At 35.7% G+C, this 16,818-nt stretch overlaps 1 protein-coding gene and 1 non-coding gene across 6 annotated transcripts; one reads left to right on the forward strand and one right to left on the reverse strand.

Annotated features, from left to right (window-relative positions):
- Positions 1-105: 105 nt before the first annotated feature.
- On the reverse strand, positions 106-16,278 carry LOC117122691 (zinc finger protein 76-like). Of its 5 annotated transcripts, XR_004447739.1 has the most exons (15): positions 16,149-16,265; positions 11,904-12,036; positions 10,660-10,765; positions 10,389-10,475; positions 9,730-9,807; positions 8,390-8,491; positions 7,484-7,632; positions 6,648-6,779; positions 5,777-5,978; positions 4,338-4,517; positions 3,265-3,489; positions 2,583-2,855; positions 1,671-1,819; positions 666-1,038; positions 106-631 (listed from the first exon to the last, which is right to left on the reverse strand). XR_004447739.1 is itself a non-coding variant. In XM_033268387.1 (14 exons), exons 2-14 carry the CDS (start codon positions 12,030-12,032, stop codon positions 940-942), a joined length of 1,911 nt encoding a protein of 636 aa, XP_033124278.1. In that variant the 5' UTR covers position 12,033; positions 16,149-16,278; the 3' UTR covers positions 106-939. The 5 variants fall into 5 exon arrangements, 4 of the variants coding, with proteins under 4 accessions (XP_033124278.1, XP_033124292.1, XP_033124299.1 ...); XM_033268387.1 differs by having other exon boundaries at positions 106-1,038; positions 11,904-12,033; positions 16,149-16,278; XM_033268401.1 differs by having other exon boundaries at positions 106-1,038; positions 10,389-10,472.
- Positions 16,279-16,502: 224 nt separating this feature from the next.
- On the forward strand, positions 16,503-16,574 carry Trnad-guc. Its single transcript has one exon. It is a non-coding gene; the product is annotated as a tRNA-Asp (tRNA).
- The last annotated feature ends 244 nt before the right edge of the window (positions 16,575-16,818 follow it).

Raw genomic sequence — 16,818 nt, forward strand, 5'->3', positions numbered from 1 at the left:
AAAGAAAAAAAAAAAACAGTAACTCTGAAAACAGACAGAATGAAGATTTGTATGAAGTGAGCTTGTGATGTATTTTGAAAAAGAAACAAACATTGGATAACATAACTGTGTGTTTAAATTTTTATTTATACTGGCATTTTTTTAATGCTGGTAACAAAGTATACAATATTTGAAATTAATTAAATTAAAGATCTGTATCATTCACAACAATAACATCAGTATAATAATAAACACCTGATTCTCAACCAACTCTTCCCCCCCCCCCCATAGAAAGAAAATCAAATTTTCACATTGGCAGCAATACAATTGCATAGGAATAATAACCATTCAGTTTACAACTACATCCTCATTTTCAAATAAATTTTATCTTAAGAAATATTTCAGCACATGCTTTTATATATAGGCACTATATTTCGAGAAACACTGCCTTTTATATTAGTAGTTTCTGATGTTTCAAAGACAGGAATTGTCAACAAATTACAGTCATGTTTACTAAATCAGAGTGCATAAACAGATATCTTAACCACATTAGTTTTTAAAGGATGTGGCTACAAACGGAGCACATGAGGTAAAGCACATTAAGAGCACAACACCTGGGTGCTGACTGACTAATGCAAATGAGTTACCACACCTGGGTGAAAACTACAAGCATATTAGGTGCCCACCTGGGTGCAAACTGAATGCAGACATGATTTACCACACCTGGGTGCAAACTGAAAAAAACCTTAAGTGACACCTTGGTACAAACTGAAAGCACCTTGAGTAACATACCCTGTACGTGGGTGCAAAATATAAGCACACAAGGTGATGCCTGGGTGAAAACAGAAAGCCCTGATGCATGTCAACATAATGCACCCAATCTGTGTAATCTGAAAGAGAGATTGGGTGCCAACGAAAAGTACTGCATGATCATCGGATGCAATGTACCAATGTATTCTTTTAACTGGTTACATCCATTATTCTTGTGCTGGTTGAATTTGAAAGTACATCAAGCTCACCACTCTGCTCTTCTGCTGATTGGTCGGAAATTTCTGCACCCTGTCAGATAAATATTTGCAAAATAATTTAATAAAAAATGTTCATATTAATTTATATATCATATTATTCTGTTATAATATATTGAATAGAAAGTTAATAGCTATATTTTCTTCCATTAAACAATGAATCTTCCATCCCCTAAAACTGTGGTTTTATTTCAACTTTATTTGATTCTTGGAGATTCTCTAAAATAAAGTAAAGCAGGAAAGATTACATAACTGCAATGGTACGACTCCTGTGATTTCGTTGGAACGTAATCCTGATTTAAAGCTACTGCCACGAAGGGGTATGTCCTTAAAAGACAAGTTTCGAGCGAACTCTATTTGAATTCTAATAGGGCGCCCCCATACTTTTTTTAACAGTCCAAAACAAAAAACAAAAAATTTTGCATACAAAATCATGGCAGTCAGATCCTCTTGCAGTTCTATAACCTTTGATAGGCATGAAACTTAAAACTAGAAAAAGAAAAACCTCCATGATTCAGTGGCCCTAATACAGTATCTTATATTCATCCCACAGGGTGTTGCTGAGGGCACTAGGGACGACTATACTTGCCAAAATTGGGATAACATTCTAGCGTTTGTTGTTAACCTTATTTTTTAAACAAGCAACTTCCCTTCCAAATATTTTACCTCGTTTTGAGCCATCTGTGCTGCAGTTTCAACTTCTGCTGCTGCTCGTAAAACAGACTCTTCAGCTGCTGCCTTCATGGCTGCTATGGCAGCTTCAGTGTCTGGGGTTACTAGAGTAAGAGCGCCCTCGCCTGCATCATCTCCAATATCTGTGACAGAGAAATAAGCAACCATGTGGTCAAGGATAAATAGAACAAATATGGCCATGGTTATTGAACATAGAGGAAAGAAGGATTTAATCAAGGACAACTCTTTAGCCTTCTCTTGAAAATGTCAACAGATTGATTCTCAAGTCTTGAGGAAAAGATTTCTAGACGAGGTAAAATACACAGAAGCGATGGAAGCAAGCCAACAGGTAACACCTCTACAATGGCTCACTCCTTGCGATTAAAATACAAGAATAGAAATATATAAATCTAAAATGCAAATAAAGTACAAACACAAAAACAATAAAATTTGAAAAAGGAGGTGAAAAACATCAAGAAATATTGAAAATAAAAAATTGAGAAAGGAAAGAATTGCCACTGTTTTATAGTAATCATTTTTACCATCATAATTAATAAGAAAATAATATAAAAACAATAGAAATAATAATAAAAAATAAAGCATAAAAATGACAAGTGTGGTAGAATTCAAACAAGATGGTACAGGGTGGAATTAAGGGCGCCAGTTATAACATCGGTAATTTGTGGAACACCCTAAACAATGGCGTAACGAACAGGTCACTGGTATGGTTTCTTTGGGTCCTGGTACCCATGGGAAAGCATATATCCCCAACTTGGCCGATTTGGGGTGTATGGTAATGGCAGACAAAATACTGACAAGTATCCCAGGGTATCTTCAGGTTCTGGGTCTCTGGCTTTAGCAAGTGAGAGCTCATAAATGTTACGCCACTAATACTTAAAAACGCACCAACATCTGATGAGGCACCTTGTACTGATGGTGGTAAGGCTTGTTGCAGAACGAATGTTCCAGCAGATGTTTGCAATATAGTGCCTTCTGTGGCTTGGATGGTTGAGCCATCTGCACGTTGGATTATAATGTTGGTTTGACCTCCCTGAGACAGTGTGATCTGAGTCTGACCAAAGGTCTGGTTGTTCTTTGCCTGCCCTGCTGGCATGGAGCGCGTTGTTATTGTGTATTCTATCTGAGGTAGCTTGTCTGAACTGTGGCCTTCCTCAGATACTGAAATGAGATATAATACAAAATAATTTTTGTATAAAGCTTTCACATACTTTTTCGCTAGTGCACTGTACCAACTTGTAAAATCAGAAAATCATCATTAAGGCATTAAATGAAACTTACTGTTTTTTATGCTGAAAGAGTCTCAACATTTCAATTTGAGTTCCTTATCATTAAAAGAATAATATAAAATGGCAATTGAAACAACTCAACTGCAATGACACTCAACAAAAACAACAGTTCTCAACAAAACTAACTTTCTACTCTTCTTAATTGTTCTGATAGAACAACTTGATACTATAAAAATCTGTTATGTTTTTGGTGTTTGGTTATCTTTCAAATATTTTAATTTACTTTATTAGTATATTCTGTATGTACAATTGAAAATGAAGAAGATACCAAAGAAACTTACATCCAGCCTCGAAAATCTGTGGATCAACATCAATACTACGCTCTATTTCACCGTGAACTGTTCTCTTATGCATGGCAAGAGTTGAAGTCTGCCTATAATTTTTACCGCACAGGTTACAGGTGTATGGCTTGGAATGTGTATGAACAACATGATGCTTGTATAAACTTGAATATTCTGTAAACCGCTTTCCACATCCAGCTACTGTGCAAACATATGGTTTTTCTCCTGTCATGAATATAAAATTATGATAAAATGTAAACTATAGAGTAAAACAATACTATTTACACTTGCTATACTTTTCATTGACACAAATTTGTCTCTTAAATTTACTGTATTGAGATGATGGTATACCGCAGTTAATAAAGTGAAAGTATAAATCCTTGCCAAACCACTAGGGCTCATGAGGGCTGGAGCTTATCCCCAGTTTATGTAGCGTGAAGCGGATGAGAGTGAAATACTCTCCTTGGGTGAGACACCGGTCCACTGCAGGTTACTCCCAGAAATATGCTGGTACCCAATAATATAGCTGGGTAGACTGAAGCAAAGTAGGTAAAGTGCCTTGCTCAAGGACACACAAGCAAAAGGCACAGTGAAGGATTGAACCCCGACCTTGAGGTTGGAAAACCAAACCATTCCCAGTACACCAAACTGTTTTTAATTCATAATGAAGATGATGTTGATTAGAAGATAAGCAATGAGAAAATGTTACAGGCACACTTTAAAATTTGTATTTTCGTCATTGTTGTTGATCATCATCATTACTGTAGTTTCTCAAATGGTATAGCGCCATCTATAGTTATGAGATATAGAGGTCATGAGGAAATCATACATGGCGACTGTCAATGTAACATCGTGGTTGCAACATAGTTGGAGTTTTGGAATAAACCAGAGAGTTCTTTAACATAATTAGCAGGTCTTATTGTTCTTATTGTCGACCCACAACAACACTACAATCTTAAACAAAAATAAAAATGATTACTAACTCCTGCAACTTCAGACAGACCAAACCCAGAACCCTAGATTATAAAGGCAAGCACATTCATTGTCTACCTAAAATGGCACTCCAAACTAACCTGTGTGTATACGCATGTGATTCTTGTAGTTGGTGGCACTGGAGAATGCCCGATTGCAGTTCTTCTCGTTACATATATATGGCCTTTCACCAGTGTGCACTCGGATGTGGACCTTCCTGATGTTTGACGTCGTGAATGCTTTATTGCAACCTTCAAATGGACACTTAAATGGGCGTTCACCTTTATAAACAAAACAAAATGACATAATAGCAATTTTGCAGTCAAAATTCATTGATATGCAATACAACGAACAGAAATTAACTGAGAATAAGTACTTCCAATTGGAGTGAACAATATTACAATTGCTAACAAATGCAACTAGAATTATTCATATTATATTGCAATATAGCAGACTCTGCCATTTTTCTTATGGATATTTCCCAGGAAGGTCACTCAACTTGACCTCAGGATTGCATGTGTATGACCCAAAATGCGTTAAAAGGGTGGTTATTTTGTGAACACGATTTTTAACATATGTTTCGTGTTTAGGGTATGACAAATTTTGAAGGGTATATATTTGAAGAAATTGAGAAAGTACTTTATGTGTGCAATACAGTTTGAAGCCCAGTTTTGGGTTGTTTTATGGGCAGCAGTCCAAAGTTTTATGCTCACTCTCTATCACCAGAATTATCATGTCACTTTAACTCGCACTTTGAGCGGCCATGTCACTGAACTATTAATTCAACCTCATGTTTAGAGTTATTTTTTACTCTGAAAATACTTGTTTAGGAGTATAACTTTAATACATTTATGTAGAAGGTGTTTTTGTCTGAATTGCATAAAATGTTTAGGCCTATCTTTTAAAACATGGTCACACACATGTGTACCAGATATATTATAATTGTTTGCAAAAAATTGTAAATATACAGAATAATAAACATTAAATACATCTAAAAAGTAGAAACTTACTTAAAAAAGTGAATGATGATAATGATAGATATTACTGATAAATACATATTTTAGATGCACACATATAGTTGGATGGACACATAATACAGACAAACAGGCGGCACATAGCAAAAGTAGTTGAGTAGATATTTTAGGACAAAAAAAAATTCAATATATATATATATATATATGGATAGATACTGATACATAAATTGAAAATTATATAGATAGTCCCACTTAAGTCCCTTTTAGCTATGAAACTTGGTAGAAGCGTCCTCATCACGGCCCTGAATATCACTAGTTATACCACCATCATCACACAAAAATCCAGATCAAGTTAACATATACTTGTACCACCATTTTCATCATGCCATCTGATGGACCAGGCAGAGTACAATGGTTGTGCTAGAAAATGTTTCCAGCTCTGGGTGAAACAAAGTATCTAGCTAGTGTTCAGACACAATAAGAAGAAGCAGCTATGAAACTCAGTAAAAAGAATATTAAAAGAAAATGATGGCATCTTGATAATTATATTGATCATGTAAACTAACCAGTGTGTGTTCGTATGTGCTTTTGAAGGTCGCCCGATGTCTTGAAAGCTTTCCCGCAGGCGTCATCTGTACATTTATACGGCTTTACACCGGTATGCACACGGGTATGACTTTTAAGACCATAACCCGTAGCAAACGATTTGCCACATCCTGGATGATCGCAATGGTACGGCTTTTCACCTGAATGCGACCTTTCATGAACCTTTAATTTAAGAAGAAAAATAATAATAATGGTATTACAAATTTTAGTATTTAGTCAGTGTGTAACGATAAAGTATAAATATGGCTACATACCAATTCACAACCAAGTTAAGACTTCAGCATGTTCACATTTTTAAGCATAGAAGAATGAGAGCAAGATAAACTTTCTGAAGTAAAATTAACTTTTGTATATTGAAAACTGATTACAAGTTTATTATATTCTGCAACACAATGGCTATAATTTGTTTGCAAAATCTAAATGTTGTTTTTACTATATACATTGTTTTTAATCTTGTTCTGGAGTACCATGGAGTATGGGCTCACAGGCCGGAGTGCCTGTCTCTCTCTCTTTGGCGTTTGAGGCAGACAGTGCTGTGGGGGGGGGGGTTCGCCACTCCTCCTACACAACAGTCTGTTTTACCTTCCCAGCATATGCCGGTACCCATGGATGGAGAGAGACAAATATAGATAAAAGTGTCTTGCCGACCTCAAGGTTAAAAGTCAGAGTCACAACCGTTGCACCAACCGGTTCTAATTTATAGTATTCATTTGAGTATGCAAAGTACAACATCCCTATAATGCATGCTCAAAACTTAATGGTTGAAAGAGAAGCAGACAAAGGTCATCTACTATTTAGAAGACTAACAATTAACAGTTACATATCACTAACCTTAAGGTGATGTGAAGTTGTATACATACGTCCACAACCTTCGTATGCACAGCGAAATGTCTTAGTTCCAAGCATCTGACTTAATGCATTCATTTCTGCAAATGGTTTTGCCAGGCTATTCATGCTTACATGCTGCAAGAAAGTTACACGTTGTTAATAGTTAATAAATGTGTCCAAGTCTAGCGAAACCCGCCATTTGTCGCAATTTTTAATTTTTGCCAGAGCCGGTCACAAATACCAATTCAAAATATTGTGCACTATGTGTTTGGTGCATGTTCAGCAGTAGCAAGGGAAAATGATAATGTTTGTGCAAGTCATTTCATCAATGTATGCCTACCCCCCCCCCCCCTTCCGAAAACAAAAGAGCATAGAGAACTATAACATTATAAACTTTACAATTCAATTATGTCAATAAGGTTTATCGCGAATCAAAGCTGTTTTGCATAATGGGATTGAAAAGGGAGAAATAGCGCCGTTTGATCTCTCCCACAACTACGGTGGTGATGTGGTGTCGTCTGACTGATCACAATTTTTTTTCTCAAAAAACGTTGAATTTCATTTAGCCATTATTTGGAAATGTTGTGTGTGTTGTTGCTTTCTTGTGACGCACCCTCAATTGATATTTCTTGATTCGCGATAAACCTTATAAAAGATCAAAATATTGAAAGATATTTTCTTTCATTAAATATGCGTTTCCACCTATTTGACCATTGACCCCGACTGGGAATTCCTGAATTCTCAACTTCAGATCACTGTTACAGGAGAGGTATTGTTCTATTGAAAATTAACGAAACAAGAGTTCAGCAACAAATAAATAGAAAAAAAAAATGTTTAACCTTGATTGTGATACTAGCTTTACCATCATCTGGAAAATTGGATGTACCCGGTTGCAACTCCAACGCTGCTGATTGGTCCACTTGTTCTGCACTAACATCGTCACCAAAATGGTCCAATAAACCAACTGTATCATCCCCTGCCTCAAAAGCTATAAACAAGGGCAAAGGTTATTTGAAATTACTTCAAACAGATACAGATATATTTATTGTGGCACAAACATCGCATAATTACATTTGTGCACTTACAATTTAGCAAATATCTGAAAACTGATTTTGGAGTACAGTAATAAAGTCTATTAAAGTATACAGACTTTACTTTACTACAAAACTGATTTTGTAGTATTAAAATCTGTGTATAATTAATAGAAACTCAAATGTTATAGACATGTATTTTATTGGAAGTAAATTATTTTCTAATTATTGGATTGAATTTATTCAGTGTCAACACCAAGGATAAGTCTGAAAACTTATTTCCAATGTGGTCCTTCTTGTTGGGATTGGGCAGTAACACATAGAGACGATTCCCTACTCTTTTCCAAAGAGTGTACTACTGCATTCTTTAACATGCACATGGATCATATTGTATTATTGCACACAGGACCAGCGAACAGTCCAAGGTATCCCAGCTGGTGCTACCACTGGCTTTAACAGCCATCAATATAGTTTTTTATTGGTGCATTATTTACCGATTTCAGATGGTATCATTTGTTTTGTCTTGTTTATAATAATATCCCTGTTAATTTCTGGTTGCAGTACAATTCCTTATCAGATTTTCTGCTATGTAGATAAAAAATTTGCTCACTAGGGTGAAAGTTAGGCGCTGAGCGGCTAACATTTCTTTAACTCAGTTGTGTATCTCGGTTTCCCATGATTAGTGTGACAACTCCTACTTATATACTAACTTACATGTGTGTCCTTGCTCAGGTAGCTGTCCAGCAGGTGAGATTGTAGTCTGGATAAATGCTGTTGTACCATCCTCCAGCTGAACTGCTTGCAGTGTTGTGCCATCTAAATTTTCATAATCAAACTTTACATTATTTCTTAATAGATTATTCAACAAGCTATTTTACATTATTTACATGCTGTTTTTTACACACTTGTTTGTATACTGTTTTTGCATACTCATATGCATACTTTTTTTCTTACTGCATAGAGAGTACTACGTTGTTACGTCACAATACTACTCCGTTGCAATCAGCGATCCAAAATGTAGTCAACCAGCTCCATTGTCTCAACTGACAAACCATTGATCCCAATTTCGAACGTAATTATTAAGATGTTGTATCTACTTTTGATTGATTGATAATTAAATGTGTTAGATAACTAAATATAATGTGAGCTATTGTGTTTTTAGCACATTTTGAGGTTTTAAAATGCCTATTCCAGAAAGCCTATTCTAAACCATTAAGATTATGAAGGCGTAATGACCACTTTAGCAGCGGCAGTTTGGCGCAGCGGTTGAGGTTCGGACTTTCAATCGTAAGGTCGGGGATTCGAGTCTCCACTGTGCAGATTCGCTTGTGTCCTTGGGCAAGGCACTTTAGCTAAATTGCTTCAGTCCACCCAGCTGTATCAATGGGTACCAGCAATCTGCTGGGGACTAACCTGCGACAGACTAGTGTCCCATCTAGGGGGAGTACAACTCTCATCCGCTTCACACTACAGAAACTGGGGATAAGCTCCAGCCCTATGAGCCCCAGTGGCTCGGAAAGCATTTAGTTTTTTAATGACCACTTTACTAACGTGTAGTTGACAACAAAGGATGCCAAATAATGTTGTACTCTATAGTTGAACTTGCCTAGTTGAATCCAAAATGCCATTGAATAATTGTTTGACTTAGATAAAATTTGACTTACAGATTGTTAATTAATGGGAAACACAACAATTTGGCATATCAAATAAGTTCTAATTAGAAATTATTCAAGTTAGGCAAAGTTGACTTAGGTTTAAGTTTAACTGTTATAGACTGATGTAGAAAAATGGTAGCAATAAGTTTACTAAATCTATATTCTGGAAATACAGATACATATATATTATCACCTTTGAGGTGATTCAAATTTTTGATCACCATGGCACTGTGTAAGTAAGCAGACGTTTGAGAAAAATCTGCTACCTTGGTGATAAAGATTATTTTCATCAAATATTAAATTTGGTTTTTTTCGCCTGTTAGCACCGTAAAATATGGGAAGTTTTAAAATGAAGAAACATGTTTAAACTTGGTTCATACTTTTTTTAAAGAGTGATACCTTTACTTGGCGCTCTCTGTATGTAGGCTGTTGTTCCATCTTCCAGTTGCACGGCCTGTCCATCCTCAAATGAAGCAACTAGAGATCAGACAAGTGAACAATGAAAAAGAACGGTAGATAACAGAATTGTTTGTGTATCACAAACAACTACTCAAATAGGCTTACTCCTCAGGGAGTGGAGGAAGTTGTATGGATAACAATTTAATTAGGTTATATTTATAAATAAATCAGTTTATTAAATTTTGAAAGGTGCCACTTAAATACCTAAACATTATTATTATATAAAATGTATGAACAGAATGACATAAAAATTAAATTAAAGTCAGATACAAATTATAAGTTAATCCTTAAAGAATCAACATATACAAAACATTTATAACATGATAGATGTAAATGTCGCCTGACAACTGTGACCTCTGACACCACGATATTAAAGTATGACTACACAACAATTATAATGAGGTGTTACAACAATATGCAAAAGTTCCATAAACTTCGTGCTTTTGGAACATGCTGGTTGTCTCGCCACTAAGAGGGCGCCATTTTATTTAGTCTTACAGCTACCAGAAGAAGAGAATAGAATGGAGAAATAGTGAAGTATTACCATGGTAACCAAGAGAGGATTGGGCCGCCATGTGAGGTGAGGACACAATACTTACGAGTATTCTTATCGGTTATCTGTTGAATATATGCAGTTGTCCCATCTTCTAATTGCACTGTTTGGCCCTCAACAATACTTCTATCTACTGTGAAGGAATATTCAATAAGTGTTTAATATTTTATCAAACTAAACTTCTGTAAAATTTAATCACATACAGTAATTAAAGTAGGATTCCTATAATTATTATCTATATTTTATTCATTTATACAATTACAATACCCAATAAATAATATTTGATAGTGTAATTGTTTTTTTCTTTCAACAAAAACCTTTTTGGATGTATGCTGTTGTCCCATCAGCCAGCTGAATCTCTTCCAAATCCTGTGTTCCATCTTCAGTCAATTTGCTATCTGCTGTCATATTAACATCCACACCCTAAAAAGTTTAAGTTTAATAAGTCTGTATATGGCTTTTAAAGTATTTGTTGCACAAGGAAAAAGCAGATTTAGGAGAGGCCACAACAAAAAATATGGGCATTTAATTTACATGTATGTATGACTATTTATGCTCAACAGTGGCATATACTAGAAGACTTGAAATGGGCGAGTTATGGGGGAATCGAAGTTAGAGTTGTGGGGGCCTTTGATAATTAAGTTAGGGGACGCTAGGTTGAAAAATACAGTGGTAGGAGGTGATTTTTGACTATATACTTTAGTCTGATTTTTTTGGTGTGAGATTTTTGGCTACTTGAGCTTGATTTTTTGGCGCGAGTCTCACGCATGAGCATCCACTTTTTACATCTCGCGCCTACGTTGTATTATCTAGCGCATCATAACAATTTTATAAAAGATAAATGTATAGACCGATTATACCCAAAAAAAAATTAAGCGAATTAGTCATTAAAATTTGAATACAGGTCATATTAATTTCTTTTAACGAAATACTGACCGACGAGTAATCAGTAACAGTTCCACCACAATTGAAAAAAACCTCAAAAAACAGAGAGGGCGCTCTATTTTGTGATTTTTACATAAAGGGCATATACAAATTTTTTTTTTGTCTCCCGCATCAGACGGCTACAAATTTGGCAGGTATACCCTACAGGGATGTATTATAGTAATGGTGGGCGGGGCCACCTAGCCTTGAAGTTTTCCACCCAGTTGTAAAGCCAATTTCATGGCCCTACACCCACACTTATTAACCCACTTTTCTCCTAAAATCCACTCTTATTATTTAAAGTTTACTAATGTTATCAGCCACCCACCCTTAAAATGTATATTACCCACCCTTGTCTTCCATAGCTACAACCCTGATCCTAAGAATATGCATGATCTGATACAGCTATGGGCAATTACATTGTTTAACCTCATAGCACTAAAATATATGTACAGTTAATTATTGATTCATCCAAAGATGATGTGATTGCAGTTCATTACTGTAAATTAAAGGACAATGTTCTTAAAATCTTTGTCTTTTTCAGACTTTAACGAATGAATGCTGCCCTGTACTCATCACAAGAAATAGTTACTAATTTCAGGAATATAAAGTCGCCATAGGCAATATGTGAGCTAACCGTGCCATCATCCTGATGTATAGTTAGCTCTCCCTCTCCATTCTGTGGATCTGGCAGTATCATACTCATCACTGGAGATCCAGTAGCAACTTCCAGATCCTTTGGTACATCTCCATCTTCTGTATCCATCCTGCTGAAAATAGAATATATTTAGTTAGGTATGTGTTGACGTTTGTCAACAATGTATGGACAGACCTACTGTATCATGTAGGCCTACTGTGGCCTACTGTACCTTGAGAAAAAAAATCATGTCTGAAGAAACAGACAGTGTTCATCTTTCTTGTTTAGAAACATGGTAAAGCCAGAAGTGCCAACGATGAACGATGGTTCTTGACAGGGAATTCACAAACACCTTTTGGCCCATCATCATTGGAGGCGAGTAGCAAGTTGAAGGCACTTTTTGCTTTAGTGCCTGGAAATGGCACTGTAAATTTTCAGCAAAATCTCTGGCGGTCTTAAATCAAACGCCGGATACTACAACTTATAAATTGTGACGTATGAAAAAGTGTCTAGTGTTGGCAGTAGCGGCACTCCAAGATGCGGGAAGAGGAATCTCCCAGATAATGTTCTTGCACCCCCACTCCATTTTTTCGATAAAAATGAATTGTAAGATTGGCCAACAAAATTAATTGCTCCGATCAGTCTGTTATAACTAACTTTTTACATTTTAGAAAATATACCGAGCATTTTAAAATAAAATAACAAGCGCACATTAGAACGTTACCCGTTGATGTTTTTTTAAAAATTATAATTGCTCAGGTATGCATGGGAAAAAATATTTCCCCCCTAAAATTTTACTTTGCCCCTCACTATCCCCCCCCACCCCGGATTTCAGACGCTGGCACTGTCACTGAGTGTATGGTTTCACAACTGAAATATTCTTATTCTATATCATCGTCGATAGCAGGGTCATCTTTATTTAGCAAAGAATTTAGTCGAAACATACTGTAGGTATCTTGATAGAGTACAACATGGTATTTTAACTTTTTTTCACAGGGGTTAAGAAAAGAGCATTCACGTCATGGCCCTGTTTCTACTCAATCCTTTGAACATTACACGAAAGTCAAGATTAGAATTAAATCGATATTTAAACTCAACAGCGTATAAATCATGGACTCGAAGATCTAGAACACAATATAAATTTCTAATGTACCGTATGTAAAAAATGAGTGCGTACCTTTGGTCCGAAGGGTCTTTGGTCCGAAGGCCCATTGGTCCGAAGGGTCTTTGGTCTGAAGGCCCGTTGGTTGCCCGTTTTTTTTATTCCTTGTTTCATGTATTATTTTTAGAGATCATCGGAGGAGGGCAGAATAAAAATTTAAAAAAAATTTTGTTTTCTTATTTAGCAAATAGTTTTGCCAAAAACATCCAGATTGAGGAGAAAATAAAATTAAAATTTTATTGGTGAATGTAAAATAGGATGATTAAATGCTTCAAATTTATATATTTAGGAAGAAATACATAAAAAAGGGCATAATAAAGATAAAGAAAAACTTTTATTTTTTTCTGAAATTTCCACTCGTGACGACGGGTGCACTAACTGGCCAAAAATTAATTTTTCCTTTTTATTCAAAATCATCATTATTTGCAGTCGGCAGGTTTGCTAAACATCAACATTTAAAACAAAACATTATTAATTCAACTCAAGCCGGAGATTCCCGTTTCCTTTCTTTACATTTTTTACTCTTTATTTTGATTTCTTTATCTTTCCATGTTTCGTTATACCTTGCATTTTTTTCACTTTCTATTCTTCATCCTCCTCCATCTTTCTTTCCTTTTTCATTCTTATTTATATTTACCATCTTTTCTTTCCTTATTTATATTCCCATCTTTTCTTTACTTGCTTCTGTTCCCTTTTCCTTCTTTACAATTTTTCATGTTTCCTTATCTTTCTTTCCTTTTGTTTCTTCATCTTTTCGTCCCTTTCTTTGTGTCCCTTGTCATTTAATCTTTTTGGTTTTTCTAATATACATTCCTTTAGTTCCTTTTCCTTTTGTATTCATATTTACCTTTTTGTTATCTTTTCTCTCTTTCTTAGGCCCAAATACAAAAAAGAAAATAAATATTATTTTATCACCCTCGCCCGCATGTCTTCTATGGTATGCCTATTGAAAAAATAATTAAAATTTTAAAAAAATTATTGTTTTTAGTACAGTAAATAGTTAGTCTTAATCATGTAATATTTTCAGTGGCAGTTCCAAGATATATTTTTTTCAGAGGGGGCCGAGCTGGGGAAGGGTTTGAGAGGGGGTTCCCCCTCTCAAATGAGATTTTTTAAAGAATAGCAGCCCCTGGATGGCCAGAAGTGACACACTAGACTGTGACAAACGTGCTGGCTTGGCCTGGGCCTATTTATATTTTTCAGTTCTACTGCCCGACGAGCTCTGTCCTATGTTGGGATTGACCTGTCCGGTGGGAGTACTTAAGACCCTACTGCCCCCACCCCCCGCTGGTGCATCCACTGAATATTTTACATTGAATATCAATGCACCAGCAACAACTCGATGGTGATATTTAGCAAAACAAAAAATAAAAAGCTCATCACTTTTTCAGCTTTGATAGGGTATAAACTACTGTGCTGTAATAATTGTTTAAAATTTCGGCCTTATATTCCCATACAGTATCTCCTTTATTGGGTTTATGATCATCTTTTACTTTGTGTTATCTTTTCTTTCCATGTGTCCATGTCAACTTCTTTTCCTATTTCTTAAATTTTAATCATGTCTAATCCCTTTCCTTTTCTCTTCTTGTTTTATCATACATTTTTGTTATCTTTTCTTTCCCTTCTGATTTATATTCCCATATCTTTTTATCTATCTAATCTTGCATTCCCTTATCTTTCTTTTTCTTCTTCCTTACAGTATGTGTCCTTATTTTTTTTCTTTCATTTTTCCCTGTTTCAATTGTTATTTCTTTTCCTTCTTCTTTATTTCTTTTCTTTCCTTTCTTATATTTTATCTTTATTTTTTTTTTTCTTGTTTTGTTACTTGCTTCCTAATTCTATTTCTAAAAAAAACCAAACCAAACCGTCAAGGAGAAAAAAAAACTCTTTAATTGTCATACAGTTTGTTTTCGGTAGGCTCTTTCCCTGTCTGCAGTGGCAGATCTAGAATTTAGTAATGGGGAGGGGGAGAGGGGTGAATAATGGGAGGTGAGAAGGAGAAAAAAAAGGGGGAGGAGAGAAGAAGGTGTTTTTAAGAGGGAAATCCCCTCCTATTTGAGATTTTTTTTTAATTAGCAGACCTCCTATCAGTATTAAAAACGATCTTAGATATTGCATCTGAAAAGAAGTAAACTCAAAAAAGAAAGTGTATGTAAATGTTTTACTAGAGTACACGAGAAGCAAACACACAAGACGAGTGACCATTAATTTGTTTTCACGGTAAACTAAGGGGGTTGACCAACCCCCCTCCTCCCACCACGCTGGACCACTTCTTTTTTAAGTGACGCCCGAACACGCCCACTTCACTCTCGTCGCCGACATCGGACTCTCCGTCGTCGGGCAGGTTGATATGTTGTCAAAATGGCTACCACGACAGAAGTATAGCCAAGCAGTACGTAGGCTAGCCTAGGCCTCTTAGCTAGCTAAACCATGTAGGCCTAGGCATAGTAGACTGGGCCTGCCCTAGCCTAGGTCGAGTGGAGTCCAGCTGGATAGGCATATGGCTAGGCTCCTTTGTAGGGGGGACATGGTGAGTGAGAGTCGACAGTGAGCAGACAGATGTTGACAAGAATGTTTATGATAGGCTTAGGCCAAAATGAGTTTGATTCGACTCCATTTTGTTTTCTGGTCTCAAAATGATGAAACATGTTCAATGAAACAGTTTAAATTTACATTAGTTAATTACTTAAATGCCACAGATAAAACTGTTTAAATTGCGGAAATTGTATCAGATTCTCTGCATTGCTTTACATTGAGGATCCCTACTTATTTTTTGAGTAATTCTGGGTAGAATTCCTTTAATGATTCATGGGTAGGCCCACCATGCTTTGGGATAGGAGCTCAGCAAAAAAGCGGCGAACCATGAATACATGTAATATATTCTCATAACTCCATAGATCGTATACATTCAGATTTTGCTTCCGACAATAATTATTCATAGTGCGGGGCACCAGCATCAGAATTCTGGGATATTTCACACAATCCCTTGTGTTTTTTCATAGGTCATTTTCATCAGATTATGGTTAATGCACGTAAATGGTACTCTTACACTATTTCTTAGTTACTTTTGCTACAAGTCCTACCTGAAAAATTAGCGGTTCGTCAAAAAGAATGCGCAAAATAGTTACAAAGGTGTGAGACTATCATATACTCTGAAACCAAGATGTTGCATCAAAATATGATGTCATAGCGAAAGCACGGATATGACGTAATAAACGTAGCAGCACCAGCTGCTGATAAAAATAGATTGTTTTAGGTGTTGTCTCTGCCAGAAACAACACCTACTATTCTAGAACTGCTTGATAACTTAGTGTATTGAAGCAAATCTGAAATTTAGTAACATTAAATTATTTTAAAATAAACCACGCGTATGTTGACCTTAGATACAATGAAAAAAATTATTATAGACTTTAAAATTCCGCATAAGGAGTAGCTTGTCCTTGGTAGTATAGTGGTGAGTATCTCCGCCTGTCACGCGGAAGACCGGGGTTCAATTCCCCGCCAGGGAGCTTCTTTTTTTTTATCATTTATTTTAATGATAACAATACTGAAATATTGAAATTCTATTACTTTACACCAAATAGAATTTCAATATTGTTATTAATAATTTAAATCATTTATTTATTATCACTTGCAACTTATACTACACACAGGCCTACAGCAAGGTAGTGTACAGCAGTGACAAAGGCCATAAACAATAATAATTATGATGATGATAATAATAATAATAATGATAATGTGACAACAACAAAT

Source organism: Anneissia japonica, unplaced genomic scaffold (genome assembly GCF_011630105.1).
Source record: "Anneissia japonica isolate Jap-2015-1 unplaced genomic scaffold, ASM1163010v1 scaffold3032_len512176_cov184, whole genome shotgun sequence".
In the NCBI taxonomy this organism is placed as follows: domain Eukaryota; kingdom Metazoa; phylum Echinodermata; class Crinoidea; order Comatulida; family Comatulidae; genus Anneissia; species Anneissia japonica.

Coding starts and splice junctions, on each gene's coding strand:
- LOC117122691 (XM_033268387.1), bottom strand. CDS start 12,032: ATGGATACAGAAGATGGAGATGTACCAAAGGATCTGGAAGTTGCTACT. Junction 6,780..7,483: donor AAGCTAGTATCACAATCAAG/GTTAAACATTTT, acceptor ACTTTCTTGCAG/CATGTAAGCATGAATAGCCT. Junction 1,039..1,670: donor CACAGATGGCTCAAAACGAG/GTAAAATATTTG, acceptor TTTATCTGACAG/GGTGCAGAAATTTCCGACCA.